Source organism: Oncorhynchus mykiss, chromosome 11 (genome assembly GCF_013265735.2).
Source record: "Oncorhynchus mykiss isolate Arlee chromosome 11, USDA_OmykA_1.1, whole genome shotgun sequence".
Lineage (NCBI taxonomy): Eukaryota > Metazoa > Chordata > Actinopteri > Salmoniformes > Salmonidae > Oncorhynchus > Oncorhynchus mykiss.
In genome coordinates this window covers 20,879,845-20,903,155 of record NC_048575.1, presented here as the reverse complement: position 1 = coordinate 20,903,155, position 23,311 = coordinate 20,879,845, and the positions used below count along the sequence as shown (strand labels likewise).

Genomic DNA, 23,311 nt, shown 5'->3' with positions numbered 1-23,311 from the left:
GAGGGAGAGAGATTGAAAGAGAGATGGAGGGAGAGAGAAAGCGAGAGAGATCGAAAGAGAGAGATGGAGGGAGAGAGATTGAAAGAGAGAGAAGGAGGGAGAGAGAAAACGAGAGAGATTGAAAGAGAGATGGAGGGAGAGAGAAAGCGATAGAGATTGAAAGAGAGAGATGGAGGGAGAGAGAAAGCGAGAGAGATTGAAAGAGAAAGATGGAGGGAGAGAGATTGAAAGAGAGAGATGGAGGGAGAGAGAAAGCGATAGAGATTGAAAAAGAGAGATGGAGGGAGAGAGAAAGCGAGAGAGATTGAAAGAGAGAGATGGAGGGAGAGAGATTGAAAGAGAGAGGAGGGAGAGAGAAAGCGAGAGAGATTGAAAGAGAGAGATGAGGGAGAGAGATTGAAAGAGAGAGATGGAGGGAGAGAGAAAGCGAGAGAGATTGAAAGAGAGAGATGTAGGGAGAGAGATTGAAAGAGAGAGATGGAGGGAGAGAGAAAGCGAGAGAGATTGAAAGAGAGAGATGGAGGGAGAGAGATTGAAAGAGAGAGATGGAGGGAGAGAGAAAGCGAGAGAGATTGAAAGAGAGAGGAGGGAGAGAGAAAGCGAGAGAGATTGAAAGAGAGAAATGGAGGGAGAGAGAAAGCGAGAGAGATTGAAAGAGAGAGATGGAGGGAGAGAGATTGAAAGAGAGAGATGGAGGGAGAGAGAAAGCGAGAGAGATGGAAAGAGGGGATGCAGTGATTACATGGCTCTGAGGTAGCACTGTTGACACATGAGGATTTGGAGTGGCCCAGATAAAGTAATCTATGATTAACTGGGGCGCGGCGTGGTGCAGCAGCCTTACTACCTCGCCAACAGCTGTAGTCAGGGCCCAATTACAACATTATGGGATGTCCAAACATATTAAAGTGGCGGGAATGGGGAGTGTGTATGTGTATGTGTGTGTGTATGAGCATTTGTGTGTTTGTGTATGTGGCTACTATATATGTGTGGCTTAGTGTCGGGATGAGAATGGATGTAGATGTGTGTGTTTTAGGGAGATATTTGGGAGTGTGATCGAGGTAAGGTGTACGTTTACAATTTTCAGGATTGGGAGGGAGGGAGTAGGGTCACGGGTGCAATTAAATAGACATTTCTAGTCATCACATTTGCTGTCAAATTGTAGAAATGTTCTTGTGCGGGGTGGGGCTGTGAGGGGGGGGGGGGGAAATTATAGCTGCTATGATTGCTGTACCAACTGTCCGACGGGATAACAAATCAAATTATAAAGATGGACCGCGGTACTGGCCCAGCGCTGGCCCGCCGCTGTCTGAAATTGATTGCCAACAGCAGCAGCTGATATTGCAGGGCCTGGTCTGTCATAGTCCATCAGCAGTCATTATCACCATAGGAATATGGTTCACTCTGTGGGGGGGGGGGGGGGGGGGGGGGGGGGAAGCTCAGGCCATGGTACTGTGGCTGAAAGAGTATGGGCTACATGCTACTGTAGCTACGTCCATATTGGTTACACTTTACTAGGTTTTTCATTTGGTGTTGGCTTAGAAGTGACTTTGTAGAATGGCAATAGGATGGTTGTTGAGGATTGTTCTTTTTCTGCGTGTTTGGGATTGATTGAAATAAATGCTACTATGTTACAAATGTTGGTATCGTAGTTTAATTAGTTGAAGTAAGTACAAGACAGTACTGTATGGAAGTGGGCTCCCGAGTGGCGCAGCTGTCTAAGGCACTGCATCTCAGTGTTTGAGGTGTCACGACAGACCCTGGTTCGATTCCAGGCTGTATCACAACTGGCTTTGATTGGGAGTCCCATAGGCCCAGCGTCGTCCGGTTTTGGCTGAGGTAGGCTGTCTTTGTAAATAAGAATTTGTTCTTAACTGACTTGATTAGTTAAATGAAAAAGGAAAAAAGCTGGTAAATATCAGCTGAAATAGCCTAAGGCTGTAGAATAAAATGTTAACTTCAGGCAATGGTCGAAAGTTGTCATTCATCCTATCCGTGCTTCCTTTTCAAATCAATCTTCCCTTTCTGGAAACATAAACCAGAGTTCTGGTCTCATCTCAACATTACATTTGTCCTCTTACCCAGCACCTGAGAACTAGTGGATGTTACTGTGAGCACACGTCTCTCTGAGGTTTTCATTATGTTTCAATATTAAACTCTGTTCGTTCCTGAACAGAACTTGCAGACAGGCTTTGCTATTTTTAGCAGATGTGAGAGAAGTCATATACCTGGAGCTACAGTAGCTGTCATTGGAAATCATTTTCATGTCTTTAGACGGTTTCTCCGCCCGTTCAGCAGGTGAGTAATGTGCCTACGGGGGAGTTCGCTTATGTTTTATTGAGAGGCCAGACACATCTTCAATAACGCTGAAACTTTCACAATGTTCTGAGAGAAGTTAATGGAGGGACTTAGCATCAGGGGCCACTTACAGGAAATGACTGTGGTGACTTATTACCAGGGTTTAAAATGTGATTTCACCTCTTTACTTCTAAAGGGGCACTTTTACTGCCTCTGTTCCATGAATTTGATGCAGTTTAAGTAGAATTAGAATATTATTTGCTCGGATAAAGTAGTCTTGTGGGCGCTAAAGCACTCTGTCTTGAAAATAACAGGTTGACTACAAACTGGACTGCCTCCGTTACACGCACGCACACACACGCACGCACACACACACACACACACACACACACACACACACACACACACACACACGCACACGCACACGCACACGCGCACACACACACACACACACACACACACACACACACACACACGCACAGCTAATGAGCAAGCCCAGGGCTGTGCCAGCTGCTTCCCCAGGTGTGTATCCAGACATATAAAGGTGAGGAGAGAATCTCTTCCTCAGTCCCACACAGCTGGCTGTCATGTCTCCTCCTGTTGGAGCACGAAAGGTCACACATGCAGGCTGGCTGGGATGCACGCACACACACACACACACACACACACACACACACACACACACACACACACACACACACACACACACACACACACACACACACACACACACTCATCTCCAGCTGTGTTCTGTTGTCTTTTGATCAGCTAAGATCATACTCAGGAAGCTTTCACTGCACAAAACAAACTATGGCACAGAGATGGTAAAAAAATATATTTTAAATTAGTTTGTTTTCAACTTCAGAAAACCCCAAATTATTGCAAAGTGCATTTTCATGACCCAGTTTACTTTCGATCCAAAATGCTTGTGGCCTCTGCCTCTAGCATTTTGTATGAGTCATGTATCCTGAAGAAACACTCAGTCCTACTACCCATATAGGATATCATTGGTTTGTGATCGTACTGTATGTACAATAGGTTGTCATGGCTAAATATTTACGACATATTGGACCTGTTTGTGTGCTGAGCATTGAATAGTATTCTGATCTGAAACATCTGCGAAGAGGAGTGTTATGATTGGAAGGTCTGGGTTGTTCTGAACACTCATAAAGACAGGTCAGGACTTCCAGTGATTAATCAGCCATTGAGATTTCAGAGTGCAATCAGCATGTCTCTGCCTCAGAGAGCCGAGAGATGTGCTCCAGTCCATATTCAGCCTCTGGACCTCTGCTGAGAGGCAGGTCAAAGCTGGTGAACAAAGCTACACTGTGATGCATTTAGTCTGTTCTTTTGGCCATAATATGTCTTTGTGAGCCATACTTGTTGGTGTTTTGTACAATTGGTTTATTTCCACACTGAAATCAATATAGTTCTCATTGGGTACCTTGTGTACCGCTTGTATACAAATCATTTCAGTGTAGTTGCTTTGTTATACAATAAGGGACTAAAGCAGCATGAAAAATATAATAGTTTTCTTTTAAAGCTCTTGTAGAAAAATGGAAAAGGGTTATTTGTTACAGTCAAAAGACAGCAACATACAGTAGCTACAGCAACATTTCTCTGGGGGTAATTCTTCACACAAATTGAATGGGCTATTGTAGTAGAAACCAGTGCTTTCATCCTCTGCTACTCAGATCGCACCTCAAAGAAAAGATGCTGATTGCACTCCCATAACATCCCTTTTTCTTGATAATATATATTTTTTTATTTCTGGGCGATGAGGCTTTGTTCTGCGGCAACACACAAATACACTCACACACTCACCCTCGCATGGAATAATGTTCCAGCATTCTAATTAGTCACACATTCTAGAAGCTGCAGAGTCTCATTCACCTCCATGTAATTAAAATCAGTGTAAGAGTCCTCCTAAGTAACACCTAGAAACACTGCCAGGAATAGGCCCTCCTTGACAAAGCATTTGGCAACTGTGGAACAGGCGAAATTAAGCCTTTTCCTTCATACCTTGTGTTCTCATCGACACTGTAGCTATCTCTCTGAGCTTGCTTTTGTAGCGTTGTAATGACTTAATCTCGGCATTCTCAGAGTGAATTACTTTGTGTTTGGTAGGCAATGAATGGTTTTGTTTCATCGCCCCAGAAGGGATTTTGACACAACAGTTGAGTCAGTTTCCCTATGACTTGCCACATACTGGATCTGTAGGTTATGATCAACGACCAGACAGCTCATTCTTACCTCTTGGGGTTTAATGTAATATGCTGTTGTTTTGTCCTTAGGTAAACTATTCAGAAAATAGATTGGTTATTGACTATGGCCTCTTGTGTCCTGATTAATAAATGCAGAAGTAAGAAAGCACTTTATAGGTACAGCCCATCATTACCTTAAGTGTCCCATTCTACATTAAAGCATTAGGTTGTGTACTTCTCTCTCTCTCTCTCTCTCTCTCTGCCCCTCTCTTCCCCCATCTCTCTCTCTTGCTCTTTCCATCCCTTTCTCTCTCTTTCTCTCTCTCTCCCTTTTTCTCTCTCTTGTTTTCTCTGTATAATAGTCATGAGGTTCACTAATGGCCCCGAGGCCCATCAGTAGGAACAGAGCAGATAAGAACCAAGGCAGGAATTCACTCCAGTCAATTACCTGGAGTGCGAAGTTCAGGCGCTGTGTTCCTTTTATAGAGTAAACAAATGAATCCTGGATACACAGTCCCCCCCACCATGACGATGCAGAGAGTGATAATCATACATCACACAGATCAATATCAGCTAGCTATCGCAGACAGGAAGTTAAGAGATCCTCTTCTCCAACATGAAGCCCCTAGATATGGTATTAGGCCTAATAAGTTATAGTTGACTCCTTATAAGTGCACTTCAGATAAGTGCATATTTTAAGTGCACTACAGTTTTCACAACGGTGTTCCAGTCATCCCAAAGTTGCTACATGCTCTATTTAAGTGCACAATATCACAACAATCTCAAGCTATTGCATTTATCATTAATGAGCTGTATATTTGTATTTGGTTTAAATCACTCTGTTGGAGACAGAGAAGCGCTTTATGCATTTACACAGACCATTAAGGGTAGAGGACACCTTCCCTGGTCTTTCCGGATGCCATACAAGAATTATATTAGGATAATAAAGTGGATGCGAGCCAAGAGGTCCGTGAGCCAAGCTGTCAGGGAGATATAAAGTATTAACAGACCACAGAGGGGATGTGTGACATCTTCAACTGACATCGCAGAGTCAGAGTAAATCACACGGTAGTAGTATAAGGATGTAAAAAGTTACAATGACTTAGGATCTTTCACTTTCAGTGTCTGCTCTGTTATGAATGATATAGGATATGAATGCTATAGGCTATGGATGCTATAGGCTATGGATGATATAGATGATGGATGATATATGTTATGGATGATATAGATTGTGGATGTTATAGGCTATGGATGTTATAGGTTATGGATGATATAGGTTATGGATGATATAGACTATGGATGATATAGACTATGGATGATATAGGCTATGGATGATATAGATGATGGATGATATATGTTATGGATGATATAGGCTATGGATGATATAGGCTATGGATGATATAGATGATGGATGATATATGTTATGGATGATATAGATTGTGGATGTTATAGGCTATGGATGTTATAGGTTATGGATGATATAGGTTATGGATGATATAGACTATGGATGATATAGACTATGGATGATATAGGCTATGGATGATATAGGCTATGGATGATATAGGTTATGGATGATATAGACCATGGATGATTTAGGCAATGGAGGATATAGGCTATGGATGATATAGGTTATGGATGTACTACTAGAATAAGAAAAGACTGTAGAATAAGGTATTCAGATGTGGATTATTCTGGTCTTATTCAATGTACCCTTCATGATAAAAAAATACAAAACGAGAGAGAGAATGAAGTGGAGAGAGACAGACAGACAGACAGACAGACAGAGGAGAATGAAGTGGAGAGATGATTGTGGAGTTCTTTTTTTAAAGAGACGGAAGAGTTTTTGATTGTCTGTGTCCCTTTTTCAATCTTGACCTTGTTGTGGCTCTTTGGCACACAGTGTGAGTGTTTGTCTATCTGTGTGTGTCTCTCTCTCTCTCTGTGTGTGTGTGTGTGTGATCCAGAGAGTTCTAAGTCCCTGCAGGGGGGGGGGGGGGGGGGGGGGGGGTGTACCCCAGACTTTGGTCAGCTAATCAATACTCACTAAGCTACATCAGTAGGCTACCTCTGAGAAAGCCAACACAAAGGGAGCTACTATTACACTGCTTTCTCATCTCTCACTAAACACCGGGACATTTCAGCTGTCAACATTTTAACATGACTTTGTCGTGTCGTTACAATGTTATACGCACAGAAATAAACTGAAGGATGTCTCTCTCTCTCCCTCTTGTGTGACGGTGAGAGTTAGGGACCGTTTTTGAGCGAGTATGTCCCCTTTCGATGTTGACCTTATTGTGGCCCTTAGGCACACAGTGTGTGTGTGCGGCTGTGGGGGTGTGCGTGGGTGTGTGTATGTGTATCTGTGACTGTGCAGTAGCAGTGCATCCAAACAAATAGGTCTAGATTGCTAAATAGATGAATGCACAAACAGCCCAGTTTCAGTTGACTGAGAGGAAAGCATTTGCTCTTTGAGTTATTGATGTGGTGATGCACCGGTGAGCATCTCATTGAGTCTGGATTAATATCCACACAGATAAATGATGAGACAGGCTGGCTGGAATGCTTGGAAAAATGAATTAGTGAAGATGCTTATTAATGTATCAAATGCATTTTTTTGTTTTTTTGGTTTTTTTTTTGTTATACACTCAGCCCAATGTTTTAAATGAATACCTTTCATTGTGTTATGATAAAAAATGCCCTTGACAATGTCAGCATTTTGTTTTGTTTGGCTGTGTAATCAGTTACGTCTTTTTTCAAACTTCAAAGGTTGCATTGCGTGCTGGTTTTTAGTCTTGTTTATTACTGTACATCTCCCTGGTTTGGGGTTCTGATCAGGTTCTTCAGGGGAACGTCTCTCTGGTTTGAGTTTCTGATCAGGTTCTTCAGAAGTACATCTCTGATTTTGGTATCTGAACAGGTTCTTCAGGGGTACATCTCTTTGGTTTGGGTGTCTGATCAGATTCTCGAGGGGAACATCTCTCTGGTTTGGGTTTCTGATCAGATTCTTGAGGGTAACATCTCTCTGGTTTGGGTGTCTGATCAGATTCTTGGGAGGAACGTCTCCCTGGTTTGGGGTTCTTCTGATCAGGTTCACCAGGGGAACATCTTTCTGGTTTGGGTTTCTAATCAGATTCTTGAGGGGAACATCTCCCTGGTTTGGGTGGCTGACCCGATTCTTCAGGGGAACATCTCCCTGGTTTGGGGTTCTTTTGATGGTATTCTCATGGTTCTGTTACTCATGTGTTCTCCACAGATCTTCAAGAGGTGCTGGCTGGTGTTTAAGAAGGCGTCCAGTAAAGGCCCCAGACGGTTAGAGAAATACCAAGATGAGAAGGCAGCATACTTCAGAAGCTTTCACAAGGTAAATACAGTTTAAGTCGGAAGTTTACATGCACCTCGGCCAACTACATGTAAACTCAGTTTTTCACAATTCCTGACATTTAATCCTTGTAAAAAATTCCATGTCTTTGGTCAGTTAAGATCACCACTTTATTTTAAGAATGTGAAATGTCAGAATCATAGTAGAGAGAAGGATTTATTTCAGCTTTTATTTATTTCCTCACTTTCCCAGTGGGTCAGAAGTTTACATTCACTCAATTAGTATTTGGTAGCATTGCCTTTAAATTGTTTAACGTTGGTCAAATGTTTCGGGTAGCCTTCCACAATAAGTTGGGTGAATTTTGGCCCATTCCTCCTGACAGAGCTGGTGTAACTGAGTCAGGTTTGTAGGCCTCCTTGCTCACACGCGCTTTTTCAGTTCTGCCCGCACATTTTCAACGGGATTGAGGTCAGGACTTTGTGATGGCCACTCCAATACTTTGACTTTGTTGTCCTAAGTCATTTTGCCACAACTTTGGAAGTATGCTTGGGGTCATTGTTCATTTGGAAGACCCATTCGCAACCAAGCTTTAACTTCCTGACTGATGTCTTGAGATGTTGCTTCAATATATCCACATACTTATTCTGCCTCATGATGCCATCTATTTTGTGAAGTGCACCAGTCCCTCCTGCAGCAAAGCACCCCCACAACATGATGCTGCCACCCCCGTGCTTCACGTGTTCTTCAGCTTGCAAGCCTCCCCCTTTTTTCCCAAAATATAACGATGGTCATTATGGCCAAACAGTTCTATTTTTGTTTCATCAGACCAGAGGACATTTCTCCAAAAAGTACGATCTTTGTCCCCATGTGCAGTTGCAAACCATAGTCTGGCTTTTTTTGGTGGTTTATACTTTATATTTGTTTTGATTTTTCCCATGATGTCAAGCAAAGAGGCACTGAGTTTGAAGGTAGGCATTGAAATACATCCACAGGTACTCCTCCAATTGACTCAAATTATGTCAATTTGTTATGACTTCTGCCGAAGTCGGTTCCTCTCCTTGTTCGCGCGGCGTTCGGTGGTCGACGTCACCAGTCTTCTAGCCATCGCCGATCCACTTTTCATTTTCCATTTGTCTTGTTTTCCCACACACCTGATTTACATTCCCTCATTATTTGACGAGTATTTAACCCTCTGTTCCCCCCATGTCTGTGAGTGGAATTGTTTGTTACGTGTATGTGCACGTGTATGTGCACGTCAGACTGGTTTGGCCCGGGTTATGTAACCCGTATTTGTTTATTGTTCTCAGTGCCGTGTGTCTGTTCGCCGTAATAAAGGGCTCCGTTTGCTACCCAATTCTGCTCTCCTGCGCCTGACTTCCCTGCAGCCAGTTATGCATACACTACACAATTAGCCTATCAGAAGCTTCTAAAGCCATGAAATCATTTTCTGGAATTTTCCAAGCTGTTTAAAGGCACAGTCAACTTAGTGTATGTAAATTTCTGACCCACTGGAATTGTGATACAGTGAATTGTAAGTGAAATAATCTGTCTGTAAACAATTGTTGGAAAAATGACTTGTGTCATGCTCAAAGTAGATGTCCTAACCGACTTGCCAAAAAAATAAATTTGTGGAGTGGTTGAAAAACTAGTTTTAATGACTCAAACCTAAGTGTATGTAAACTTCAGACTTCAACTATATATACAGTGCCTTGCGAAAGTATTCGGCCCCCTTGAACTTTGCGACCTTTTGCCACATTTCAGGCTTCAAACATAAATATATAAAACTGTATTTTTTTGTGAAGAATCAACAACAAGTGGGACACAATCATGAAGTGGAACGACATTTATTGGATATTTCAAACTTTTTTAACAAATCAAAAACTGAAAAATTGGGCATGCAAAATTATTCAGCCCCCTTAAGTTAATACTTTGTAGTGCCACCTTTTGCTGCGATTACAGCTGTAAGTCGCTTGGGGTATGTCTCTATCAGTTTTGCACATCGAGAGACTGAATTTTTTTCCCATTCCTACTGCAAAACAGCTCGAGCTCAGTGAGGTTGGATGGAGAGCATTTGTGAACAGCAGTTTTCAGTTCTTTCCACAGATTCTCGATTGGATTCAGGTCTGGACTTTGACTTGGCCATTCTAACACCTGGATATGTTTATTTTTGAACCATTCCATTGTAGATTTTGCTTTATGTTTTGGATCATTGTCTTGTTGGAAGACAAATCTCCATCCCAGTCTCAGGTCTTTTGCAGACTCCATCAGGTTTTCTTCCAGAATGGTCCTGTATTTGGCTCCATCCATCTTCCCATCAATTTTAACAATCTTCCCTGTCCCTGCTGAAGAATAGCAGGCCCAAACCATGATGCTGCCACCACCATGTTTGACAGTGGGGATGGTGTGTTCAAGGTGATGAGCTGTGTTGCTTTTACGCCAAACATAACGTTTTGCATTGTTGCCAAAAAGTTCAATTTTGGTTTCATCTGACCAGAGCACCTTCTTCCACATGTTTGGTGTGTCTCCCAGGTGGCTTGTGGCAAACTTTAAACGACACTTTTTATGGATATCTTTAAGAAATGGCTTTCTTCTTGCCACTCTTCCATAAAGGCCAGATTTGTGCAATATATGACTGATTGTTGTCCTATGGACAGAGTCTCCCACCTCAGCTGTAGATCTCTGCAGTTCATCCAGAGTGATCATGGGCCTCTTGGCTGCATCTCTGATCAGTCTTCTCCTTGTATGAGCTGAAAGTTTAGAGGGACGGCCAGGTCTTGGTAGATTTGCAGTGGTCTGATACTCCTTCCATTTCAATATTATCGCTTGCACAGTGCTCCTTGGGATGTTTAAAGCTTGGGAAATCTTTTTGTATCCAAATCCGGCTTTAAACTTCTTCACAACAGTATCTCGGACCTGCCTGGTGTGTTCCTTGTTCTTCATGATGCTCTCTGCGCTTTTAACGGACCTCTGAGACTATCACAGTGCAGGTGCATTTATACGGAGACTTGATTACACACAGGTGGATTGTATTTATCATCATTAGTCATTTAGGTCAACATTGGATCATTCAGAGATCCTCACTGAACTTTGCTGCACTGAAAGTAAAGGGGCTGAATAATTTTGCACGCCCAATTTTTCAGTTTTTGATTTGTTAAAAAAGTTTGAAATATCCAATAAATGTCGTTCCACTTCATGATTGTGTCCCACTTGTTGGTGATTCTTCACAAAAAATACAGTTTTATATCTTTATGTTTGAAGCCTGAAATGTGGCAAAAGGTCGCAAAGTTCAAGGGGGCCGAATACTTTTGCAAGGCACTGTATGTATATATATATACACTGTATATATACACTGTATATATATATATATATATATATATATATATATATATATATATATATTCATATCAATATTCACATCATTGGCTCTCCAAAATATTTCTGTATTTCTATATATATATATATATTCATATCAATATTCACATCATTGGCTCTCCAAAATATTTCTGTCTTGATATGAAGGGTACACTCAGTAGACAGATATGTTTTTAGACGCAGCACAACGCCAGACAGAAATTCATTTGTCTGAGTTTGTCGACCCTTTTAACGACACCGCCTCCCATCACAACTTAGACACAACTCATTTTTACCCAATAACAAGCCCGAACCACCATTTCCCCTCAGACAATATTGCCAAGCACTTATTTTATTACACATCAATCGGTTAAATCCTATTACGCACAAACCGACCCCAAAAAATGATTGTATTTGTCTTTCATAAAATAATTCCACATGGGGTAAAGATTGCTGTTCGGAATCTATTATGGCACATTTGGACGCTTTATCTCGTTCCTGCGGGGTCTTTCTCTTCCATTGAGGAGGATCATCTGGAATATAATATATCTCTCCCCACTTATTAAACCCTTTGAAAATACCCCAATTAGGCCTCATTATCAGTGGCAAGGATGATGTTAAGTGAGTTAAGTGGCTCTGCTGTAGTGATGGGAGGAGAGGAGATGTGGCCTCAGATAGTGACTTGCTGGGACACCAGAGTGTTTGATGTGTCTGGGCTCTTTAATATGTGGCTGTATTATGAGAGGCTATAACACACTGTCTAATACACTATCATTAGTTATCAGTCACTTCCCCACCTCATCAAGGGGTTGACTGACTGGAGGCCTATGCTGATTTGCAATAGCTACGTAACTTTGTATACTACATAATTCCATCAAATTGAAATGCCTGTGTAGTGTTAACCTCTCCTAGAGATGTCTGCTACCCACAGCAAAGTGAGTGATGACAGAACACATGCACCAGTGCACCTGATAATGCTTCCAACACAGTGCTCCCCAGTGCACATGAAAACGCTTCCCTAGAATCCCCACACAGATTAGGAAAGGTTTCATCCGAGGGATTCCAGAACAGTGCTCTAGAGAAAACTTAAAAACAACAACAACAACAACAACAGTGGATTTGCTTTTGTGTTTCGAAGGGTGCTGCGTAGATAGAACGTTGCGGCCACGCCCACCTGTCAGGAAAATAACCTGTGGTTACCTAGGTCACAGCTAAAACATGACCTTTTTCAAAGCAATTTTCTTGTTGTCTGCTTGTTTTAATAAATTACAAAACTAGATTTAAGAAAAGTACAACATGTCTAAAGATGACTTTTCAACATTGCCTGCTCCGGAGCGTTCTCACTACATAGAACGTTTTATATCATAGGGCTTCCCAACAACACAAACAAACGGATTTTACAGCTACAAGTAGGGAATGGACTTTCAGTACAAACTGAGTATATTAAACAAGTGAAATGTATTACCTGTGATTTAATGTTTTCCACACACATACAGTGCCTTGCGAAAGTATTCGGCCCCCTTGAAGTTTGCGACCTTTTGCCACATTTCAGGCTTCAAACATAAAGATATAAAACTGTATTTTTTTGTGAAGAATCAACAACAAGTGGGACACAATCATGAAGTGGAACGACATTTATTGGATATTTCAAACTTTTTTAACAAATCAAACACTGAAAAATTGGGCGTGCAAAATTATTCAGCCCCCTTAAGTTAATACTTTGTAGCGCCACCTTTTGCTGCGATTACAGCTGTAAGTCGCTTGGGGTATGTCTCTATGAGTTTTGCACATTAAACAAAAAACGACGACAAAGTTGTCTCTTTTACACTGGGTGTCATTGGGAAATAACGTTTGTTTTCCCCAATTTGTGGGTGTGGTCAAGGGGAATTCCTTATTATTACCTGAATATTGACTCGGTGTATACAACTGAATAATTCCCAAAAATAATTCAGCAGGACCCACTCCCTGTCTCACTTGTTTGATGTTTTGGCTGCCTCTATGTCATGAGCTTTTGACAAAGGCATTTGCAGCCATATGATGCTACCAATGGCTTGGTTCATAAACCGTAAATAAATAAGCAGTAAACTGTAGAGAAGTAACTTTTAGAGAGTTTATGCCTTTGGGCTATATTCTTGACAATAGCTTTGTGGCTATGTTCCTAGAGGAAAGAGAAGATCATCAAAGAGGAGAGGAGAGGAGAGGAGAGGAGAGGAGAGGAGAGGAGAGGAGAGGAGAGGAGAGGAGAGGAGAGGAGAGGAGGCTCCAGTGCTGATGTGGTTTTTGCTGCCAGTTCTGTGTTATAATTATGTTTCTGGGTTAAGATATGAACCATATTGACTTCCTATTCACTTCCTCACATCAGCGATGCAAACAGATGGTATCAATGCTATTGTCTGGATAATGAACACTGAGGATAATGGTATTCAATACATTTTGTACAACCTCATCATCACACTGCCTTGTGATGCAGTTTCACAACAGTCTTGAACGGAAAATGCTCATGGAAAATTTAATTTATTTCACTAGCAATAATCGAATCAAATGTAGAAATCTTTATTCTGCATGTTAGCATGGCTCGTGGCACTGATCTCTAACAGTCAGGTTTTTACTATATAGGAAACACGCACGCAGGGACGAACACTCGCACGCACACACACACACATTTTACTACAGTATACGGCAGTGAGCCCACGTAATACATTCCCATCAGGCTGGCATTGTGCCCACGGTTGGCTCTGAGCGAGCGCTCTACAATAATGTAATGGCTCTTATCTGTCCAGCAGCGAACAGAGAGGATTGTTGAAGAAAACAGTCCTATAAATGCACAAGATATTCAATTAAATGACTGTTAACTCCCAGAGTTAACATGATTTAGGAGCTTTTGATTCTGCTCCTGAGTATTGATTGGATCTTTATTGGCCGTGTGCAAAGTGAAGCAGTTTCACCAATTGCTCTTGTTGTTTTTTTAGTTAGAGCCAGACCAATGGAAATCCAAACTGTCATTTAGGAGACTGAGTTGATCCATAATGTATATGACAAGCTTGTTATAGTCCATTACACAATATAAATGGTCTTCTTCACACAATTTCCTTTGATTTCCCTAAATAAAACGATAGTAGTGGTAATGAATTGCATTCATATAGCTCCTTTCAACAGAGTTGATGAAATATGAATATTGTGTAAATAAATATGATACAATTAAAGTTTGTTTTGCAATTCTGCATGTACAGAACATCACCAATAGTAATTTAAGATGAAAAATGATCAGTTAAGGGAGCAAGTCGAACAACGAATTTATCTCGGCAACTTTTTCAGACAAGAAAAACAAGAAAAGCTAACATTACTAGACGGTGTTTCCGTGACCTGTCCCCTCAGCTGTCGTCTTGTTGATTTGGCTAATGTTTTGTTGTTCTGTTTGTCTTAGATCACGGAGCTTCACAATATCAAGAACATTACACGGATGCCCCGGGAGACCAAGAAACACGCAATGGCAATCGTCTTCTACGACGAGACTTCCAAGACATTTGCCTGTGAGTCAGGTAAGCAATGCAACGCTGGGGAACGGAGGGAAGCAGGGAGGGAGGGATGGTGGATGAAGAAGGAGGGAGGGATGAAGAGTACGGGGGAGAGAGAGGGAGAAAGCAATAGAAGAGAGAAAAGAACAGAGAAGGGAAAGGTTAGAGAGAGAGAGAGAGAAAGAGAAAGACAATTGAGTGCTGAAGGTATTCCAAGCGCCAGACATGTGATTCTGTACTGTATTAGCTAAGACGGGTGGGTGTGTGTGTGGGTTTGTGTGGAGGGGTACTTGGGTATTATATATATATGGTTGCATCCTCTGGGTCCTGGTAGAGCAGAATGCTGTGATCTGATAGGTTGTAATGAATTCTGCTGCAGGGACTGGCTGAGTTAATAGTGTTAAGAGTCTTTATAGAGAACTAAAGAGAAACACGGAGAGATAGAGGAGGATGGATATTGGATTCATAGTGATAACGGGATGGGGAGGGAAAGAGAGTGAGAGAGAACGATTGGGAAGAGTGTATGAGAGGGATAGGGATAGAGGTAGGGAGAGAGAGAGAGAGAGAGAGAGAGAGAGAGAGAGAATGATTGGGAAGAGTGAATGAGAGTGAAAGGAATTAGAGGTAGAGAGAGAGAGACATTGGGGATGAGAGATAAATAGCGTGAGCAGTGGTCCTGTAGAGATATTAGCACCTCTCCTCTCCTCTCCTCTCCTCTCCTCTCCTCTCCTCTCCTCTCCTCTCCTCTCCTCTCCTCTCCTCTCCTCTCCTATCCTATCCTATCCTCCCCTCCCCATTCGTCTCCTCTCCTATTCTCTTATCTTTCTTCTTCTCTCCTCTCCTCTCCTGTAATGTCACAAACAGAGAAGTAAACAGTAGTTAATTGGGCACTGGGTGGAAGAGACATACACAAACAAACAAGGACAGTGATCTGCTGTAGACAAGTTGCAGGTGATTTTAGTGAGTGTGTGTGCGTGTGCGTGTGTGCTGATGTGCTGATGTTCTGATGTGAGCTGTAGCAGTGGATCTCAGGGGATAGATTATGTGCCTTATGGGGTGCAGTGAACTCTATCTCCACTCACTTCCCTCTCCCCTCACACCATTCTCTATGTCTCTCTCTCTCCTCTCTCTCGCCTCTCTCTCTCCTCTCTCTCTCTCTCTTTCTCCTTCCTCTCTCTCTCTCTCTCTCTCTCTCTCTCTCTTTTTATCTCTCTCCCACACAAACACACACACACACACACACACACACACACACACACACACACACACACACACACACACACACACACACACACACACACACACACAAACAAACAAACGATCAAACACACAAAGCTCACAGTTCCACTGCTGACCCCTCCCTCCCTCTTCCTGGAGTCCCTTGCCATATGGAGGGATGTGTCCCCCGTGTCCAACACATGGTCCTTCACTTTCTGCACTCACATGCACACTAGGGCTGGGCGGTGAACCGCATTTTAGTATATACCGACCAGTTTGGATTTTTACTTTACCATACATACAGTGGGGCAAAAAAAGTATTTAGTCAGCCACCAATTGTGCAAGTTCTCCCACTTAAAAAGATGAGAGAGGCCTGTAATTTTCATCATAGGTACACTTCAACTATGACAGACAAAATGAGAAAAAAATCCAGAAGATCACATTGTAGGATTTTTAATGAATTTATTTGCAAATTATGGTGAAAAATAAGTATTTGGTCAATAACAAAAGTTTCTCAATACTTTGTTATATACCCTTTGTTGGCAATGACAGAGGTCAAACGTTTTCTGTAAGTCTTCACAAGGTTTTCAAACACTGTTGCTGGTATTTTGGCCCATTTCTCCATGCAGATCTCCTCTAGAGCAGTGATGTTTTGGGGCTGTTGCTGGGCAACACGGACTTTCAACTCCCTCCAAAGATTTTCTATGGGGTTGAGATCTGGAGACTGGCTAGGCCACTCCAGGACCTTGAAATGCTTCTTACGAAGCTACTCCTTCGTTGCCCGGGCGGTGTGTTTGGGATCATTGTCATGCTGAAAGACCCAGCCACGTTTCATCTTCAATGCCCTTGCTGATGGAAGGAGGTTTTCACTCAAAATCTCACGATACATGGCCCCATTCATTCTTTCCTTTACACAGATCAGTCGTCCTGGTCCCTTTGCAGAAAAACAGCCCCATAGCATGATGTTTCCACACCCATGCTTCACAGTAGGGATGGTGTTCTTTGGATGCAACTCAGCATTCTTCGTCCTCCAAACACGACGAGTTGAGTTTTTACCAAAAAGTTATATTTTGGTTTCATCTGACCATATGACATTCTCCCAATCTTCTTCTGGATCATCCAAATGCTCTTTAGCAAACTTCAGACGGGCCTGGACATGTACTGGCTTAAGCAGGGGGACACGTCTGGCACTGCAGGATTTGAGTCCCTGGCGGCGTAGTGTGTTACTGATGGTAGGCTTCGTTACTTTGGTCCCAGCTCTCTGCAGGTCATTCACTAGGTCCCCCCGTGTGGTTCTGGGATTTTTGCTCACCGTTCTTGTGATCATTTTGACCCCACGGGGTGAGATCTTGCGTGGAGCCCCAGATCGAAGGAGATTATCAGTGGTCTTGTATGTCTTTTATTTCCTAATAATTGCTCCCACAGTTGATTTCTTCAAACCAAGCTGCTTACCTATTGCAGATTCAGTCTTCCCAGCCTGGTCCAGGTCTACAATTTTGTTTCTGATGTCCTTTGACAGCTCTTTGGTCTTGGCCATAGTGGAGTTTGGAGTGTGACTGTTGTCTTTTATACTGATAACAAGTTCAAACAGGTGCCATTAATACAGGCAATTAGTGGAGGACAGAGGAGCCTCTTAAAGAAGAAGTTACAGGTCTGTGAGAGCCAGAAATCTTGCTTGTTTGTAGGTGACCAAATACTTATTTTCCACCATAATTTGCAAATAAATTCATTAAAAAATCCTACAATGTGATTTTCTGGATTTTTTTTTTTTCTCATTTTGTCTCTCATAGTTGAAGTGTACCTATGATGAGAATTATCTTTTTAAGTGGGAGAACTGGTGGCTGACTAAATACTTTTTTGCCCCACTGTAACAGTATATCAATGTTTGGTTTATTAAATGTAATAACTGAGTGCTGAAACTAAATATGCTAGACAAGCTGGGATCATTTTGTGTCTGTAAAGTGAATTATGCTAGAAATGTTGGTGTAAACGCTAATGTGTAAATATTGATTGATAAATATTGATTGATAACCAATCATATGGAAGTAAACTTGGAGTCACGCGATGTTGTGTGGTCCACCAACTACGATTTGGGTCCTTTCCAATAAATACTGAGGGTCTCTGTCACGGATCCCTCCGGAGCTTTCATTACGCACACCTGTCCCCTATTCCCACTGATTAGTTATTGTATAAGTGTGCCCTTTGGGTTCCATTGGGCTGTTCGATTATTGTTACTATGTCCGTTGGTGCATGTGAGTACCTGTGCAGTGTGTTTTGGCTTTTGTGCCCTTGTGAATTGTGCAGATGAATACGGGTCTCGTCCCGTGTGTTAATCATTGTGCACATGTGTATTTATTCGAGGTACTCCTCGTTCTTTTGTTTGGGTTTCAACCCTGTGTTTTGCATAGTGTTTGTTTGGTCTTCGTCCCCATGCCTTTACATGGCGCGCCATAATTTGGGTGTAAATTAAACCCCTATTACGCATTCCTGCGCCTGTCTCCCGAACCCTTTATACCAACGTGACAGTCTTATTCTGGTGACAAATAAAAAATGATCTTGCTCTTTTGTCTATAAAAATTTCATAATGTATGCAAGTGTTACTAGGACTCTGGGGGGACTTGGCCTATCCGCAGGGGGTACTTGAAGGGTACTCCGAGCAGAGCAGAATTCAGTTGGTGGTACAGTAACCGATAAACATTGGGAACCACTGATGTAGGCTATACCCGCACTGTATCTGCAAGCTGTTGGCTAGAGCGCACTTGTCAATACCAACGTGGGCACACTCGCTATATAACCCAACATTGTCTGTGGGAAACCACTCAGTAGAGTAGAAATTTGCCATGGAAACCCATTTCACTTTTTATGCAGTACATGGGAATTGAACCACAAAGGTATTTTGATGTGCAGCTACGTCATCACGTACAGCCTTTCATCAGAAACAAGTCCATTTGATGGAAGCGCATCTCTGGTGGGAAAGTGGGCATATTGTTTTTATGCAGATTTGAGAATAATTGCATAAAAATCTGTCGCTACTGGATGGAAACGTAGTTATAGAGGAGAGTAACTATTCTGATAAAGAAAACGGTACATTTTTCACAAAATAGAGACATACAAAGACAAAACAAATGTAGTAATTACTACGTACATGTAGGCTGATTGTTTTTTTGATTGAACAGTATAAAACAATTAAAAGAGAGAAAGCCCCATTAAAACCACTTAGAAGGTATTTGTTACAACGCTAAAGTCACGCACTACTTATGAAGCATATCTGCAACTTTTATTTTAAAAAAAATAATAAAATACTGTCAAATACAGTCATACCTTCACAAATATCATGATATGATATTTTGGCCATGTCGGCCAGCCTTAAGGCACGCACGCACACACTTTCTCTATTTCTCTCCCATGTCCACCCCATGCAGGAAGCTGCCCTCCCAGTGTCCTTCACTTCCTGTGCTCTCTCTGTGGTACTGTGCCAGTGTCAGCCTCTTTTCTCTCTCACTCCCTCTTGCTCCTTCACACTGCTAGTTTTTTTTTTACTGATGTCTAGCTCTCTTATCTCTTCCACCCTCTCTCTCGCTCTCATTCTCTCTCTCTCTCACTCACTCTCTCTCTCTCTCTCTCTCTCTCTCTCTCTCTCTCTCTCTCTCTCTCTCTCTCTCTCTTTCTCTCTCTCTTACCTCTCCCCTGCCTCTCATTTTCCTCACGCTCCCTCTTCTTCTCTTTCCCTGTGTGTTGTCCAGGCTGCCTCTCGGATAAAGTGTTTGTTTATGTGATTTTCCACTCGGCAGCTCTTACAGTGTGTGAGTTTAGACTTCAGACACACTCAGAGGACACAGGCTCAGCAAGGGAGGAAATGGACCAAGAGAGGCTCTTAAGTACAGAGATTTATCAGTGTGTGTGTGTGTGTGTGTGTGTGTGTGTGTGTGTGTGTGTGTGTGTGTGTGTGTGTGTGTGTGTGTGTGTGTGTGTGTGTGTGTGTGTGTGTGTGTGTGTGTGTGTGTGTGTGTGTGTGTGTGTGTGTGTGTGTGTGTGGATGAACAAGGCCACAACCTCAGGCAAGGTCAGTCTAGGGAACAGACCCTTTACCCATTTCCCTCTCAGATAAACTGCCCAGTTGTACACTGAAAAAAGGTTCTTAAGTGGGTCTTCCTCAGCTCTTAAGGTTCCTTGGAGAACTGTTGCCGCATAAAAAAAAACTTTGAGTTAAGTGTGGGGTTTTTGATGTGGCATCTACGGTTCTTCAGAATTCTTAAAGGTTCTTGAAATGTCTATTGAAGCCTGCAAATATGTCCATTTCATAGCACACAGCAAATTGTCCAGTGTTAACTAGTGTTGAGTTTTCAGTGTAACATTTCTAGGGTTGATTCAAGAGTTAATCAGTGGTGTAAAAGAACCCCAGAGTTGGTGTTAATAGAGTTGAGTAAATAGAGTAGAGTTGAACCAAAACCATGGCCATCACTATCATATTCCCCAGCATGCTCTTTTGCAGGTGGATTTTCAGAATTGTTTCTTTCAATATCAATGTTTTTGCATATATGTTTATTGATTAATTAAACTTATGCTGCTCAAATATAAATAACATACATTTTTCTAAACTGTTCCAATCTGTTACTTGGACTTATTGCACCCAAAATCATTCCAAATGCAGGTTGCGGGTGAATACAATTCTAAATGGTGTATATCCCTAATCTGGCTGGATTCCAATTGGAATTACACCTTATTTTGCAATAGTGTGACTTACATGCCAGCATAGTGTGACTTGCATGCCAGCATAGTGTGACTTACATGCCAGCATAGTGTGACTTGCATGCCAGCATAGTGTGACTTGCATGCCAGCATAGTGTGACTTGCATGGCAGCATAGTGTGACTTGCATAACAGCATAGTGGGACTTGCATGCCAGCATAGTGTGACTTGCATGCCAGCATAGTGTGACTTGCATGTCAGCATAGTGCGACTTGCATGCCAGCATAGTGCGACTTGCATGCCAGCATAGTGCGACTTGCATGCCAGCATAGTGCGACTTGCATGCCAGCATAGTGCGACTTGCATGCCAGCATAGTGCGACTTGCATGCCAGCATAGTGCGACTTGCATGCCAGCATAGTGCGACTTGCATGCCAGCATAGTGTGACTTGCATGCCTTGTGTGTTCTGTAAACTATGAGTTTCAGGCCACTGTATTAGGGTAAAACTAGGCTGTATTGTCTTTAAGAATTACATTTTAATGAATGAAATCAACAACCATGTCTCTGTCACTAGCAAAACGTCATGAGTGGTACAAGTACCTTGAAAATTAACTCGAAAGGCATCCTGGGAACTATGCAAATAAAAATCCCCAAATGTTTTTTTCAAAGAACCATCCCATTTATGGTTCTTCAGAGACTCTAAAAGGGTTCCCCTATGGCATCACTCTCAATAACCTTATTTGGTTCCAATTTGCACTTTTGTTTTTAAGAGTGTACACACACACACACTTCCACATGCATCTCTATACACATCAGTGACCACAGTGCCATGTCCTGGAGCTCCTTTGGGAAGAGACCAGGGAGAAGTAGACACCACACAGATAAACAACTCAGTCTGACTCTCATTTCATAGCTCAGTAACTCTCATCCACATTCTACAGTCTGGAATCTTACTTTCCATTGTAAACAGAGCTTTCTCCATCTTTAGAGGAAGACATTGGTATTCACCAACAACTGTCTTTCTGTTTGGTGTGTGAGGGAGTGAGAATTTGATTCATGAAACCATCAGCCTCCACTTAGTGGTTAATTAAACAATTCAATAACACCCCTCCTCTTCCCTCACCACTGCCAAGAGTGCCAGAGTTGAGCTTTTCGAGACTTGTGCACACGGCAGCGTATGTGTTTGTGTGTGTTCATGTTCATCTTCCTGTTCCTGTTCCTGTTTGTGTGTGCATGTGTGCCTCGGAGAGAGATAAGGTGTGTGTAACTGATTAAGAGAGTGGAGATATTATCGACTTGTATGGGTTTGATTAAAAGATTGTCACTGTTGCTCCGAGATAATTATTTTCGGATGCATTCACACAATTTCCTTAGAGATCAATCCTGTTAATTGTTTTCTACACCCAGGCTTCCCACCATTTAATTATATCACCCTATTGGGATAATAAGCTATTGATTTTCTGGTGTTAAGAATGTCAGTTGATCCCCCTGTGTTCTGCTTGTTGATCAAATCTATCCGAGAAAAAAATGCTTTATGGCCTGATCCCAGATCTGTACTGGATGTGCTTTAGAAGTACAGTACAGATTGCGGTTGTCACAGTTACCACAATGCTCCAGTTTTTATTGGGAAAAAAGAATAGAGACAGAACTCTATGGTCCTTTAGAAATCTGCTCTATGTACAATATCTTGTGATTTAGCTTGGGACAAATAATTGATGGCCGGGTATATGGTGGTCAAGTGCTGTAAGAGTACAGTATAGGAGAGAGGAGAGGAGAGAGGGAAGAGAGAGAGGGTTAGGGAGGGCAGTGTTGAGAGTGGTCAGAGGGGAGAAAGATGGGATAGCAGAGGAGAGAGAGGAAATGCAGCATTCATCTGGTGTTTTGTGTTCATGAACTGCTTGACTCTTTTCATCAGCAGAGAATCAATCAGATTGATTTTCTCCAGGTTACCACTACCTGATACTCACGTCCGGGGGGCTTTTTTAGTCCACAGTGCATGCTGTATGATTCATCTGTGTGTGTGTGTGTGTGTGTGTACTTTTCTAACTTTGTATGAGCTGGATGAGGAGGAGTGGTACAAGCTGCTGTGTGTGGAGTGTGTATTTCTGCCTGTGTGTTTAACTCTTGTTTTAACTCTGTGTTTAGAGCTGGATGCAGAGGAGTGGTACAAGCTGCTGTGTGTGGAGTGCCTAGGAAGCCGACTGAATGACATCAGCCTGGGAGAACCAGACCTGTTAGCAGCGGGGGTGCAGCGGGAGCAGAGCGGTGAGTCCCCAATTAGAACCCCAGCTAATGGAGGCCATTTTGGGTCAATCCTGCCCCAAACTGGATATGTTTGAGTGCAACTGAGTCCTCAGAGGTTTGTGATAGGGAAACGGTGAGTCTCCAATTAGTCCCTGCCAACAGAGACCATTTTGGGTCGATATTTCCCCCCCAACCATCCCAGCACTTGTAGACGGTTTCATTACCAGCCCAGAAATGTTAGTGCAACAGAGGTCAGTGTGTGTGTTTGTGTGCATCTTTATCTATGTGTGTGTGCGTGCGTGCATGCGTATATGTACTTTCGAGTGTGTATCTGTGCACGTGTGTGCATGTGCACGTGTATGTGTGTGTGGCTGTGTTCCTGGCCTAATGAGAGGTGCTGTGCATCACTGGCTCCCCTCATAATGAAGCTTGTCACAAAAATGAATGAGATTATATCTGCTGGGGCTGAGGCCATGT

The 23,311-nt window shown here is 42.4% G+C and overlaps 1 protein-coding gene across 1 annotated transcript in view; it reads left to right on the top strand.

Moving 5' to 3' along the window:
* The window catches only part of dok6 (docking protein 6), an 80,885-nt gene that overhangs the window by 13,234 nt on the left and 44,340 nt on the right, over positions 1-23,311 (top strand). Inside the window, exons 2-4 of the mRNA XM_036935154.1 lie at positions 7,753-7,860; positions 14,594-14,708; positions 22,736-22,855. Coding sequence (XP_036791049.1) covers positions 7,753-7,860; positions 14,594-14,708; positions 22,736-22,855 — 343 coding nt within the window. The remainder of the gene's footprint in view (positions 1-7,752; positions 7,861-14,593; positions 14,709-22,735; positions 22,856-23,311) is intronic.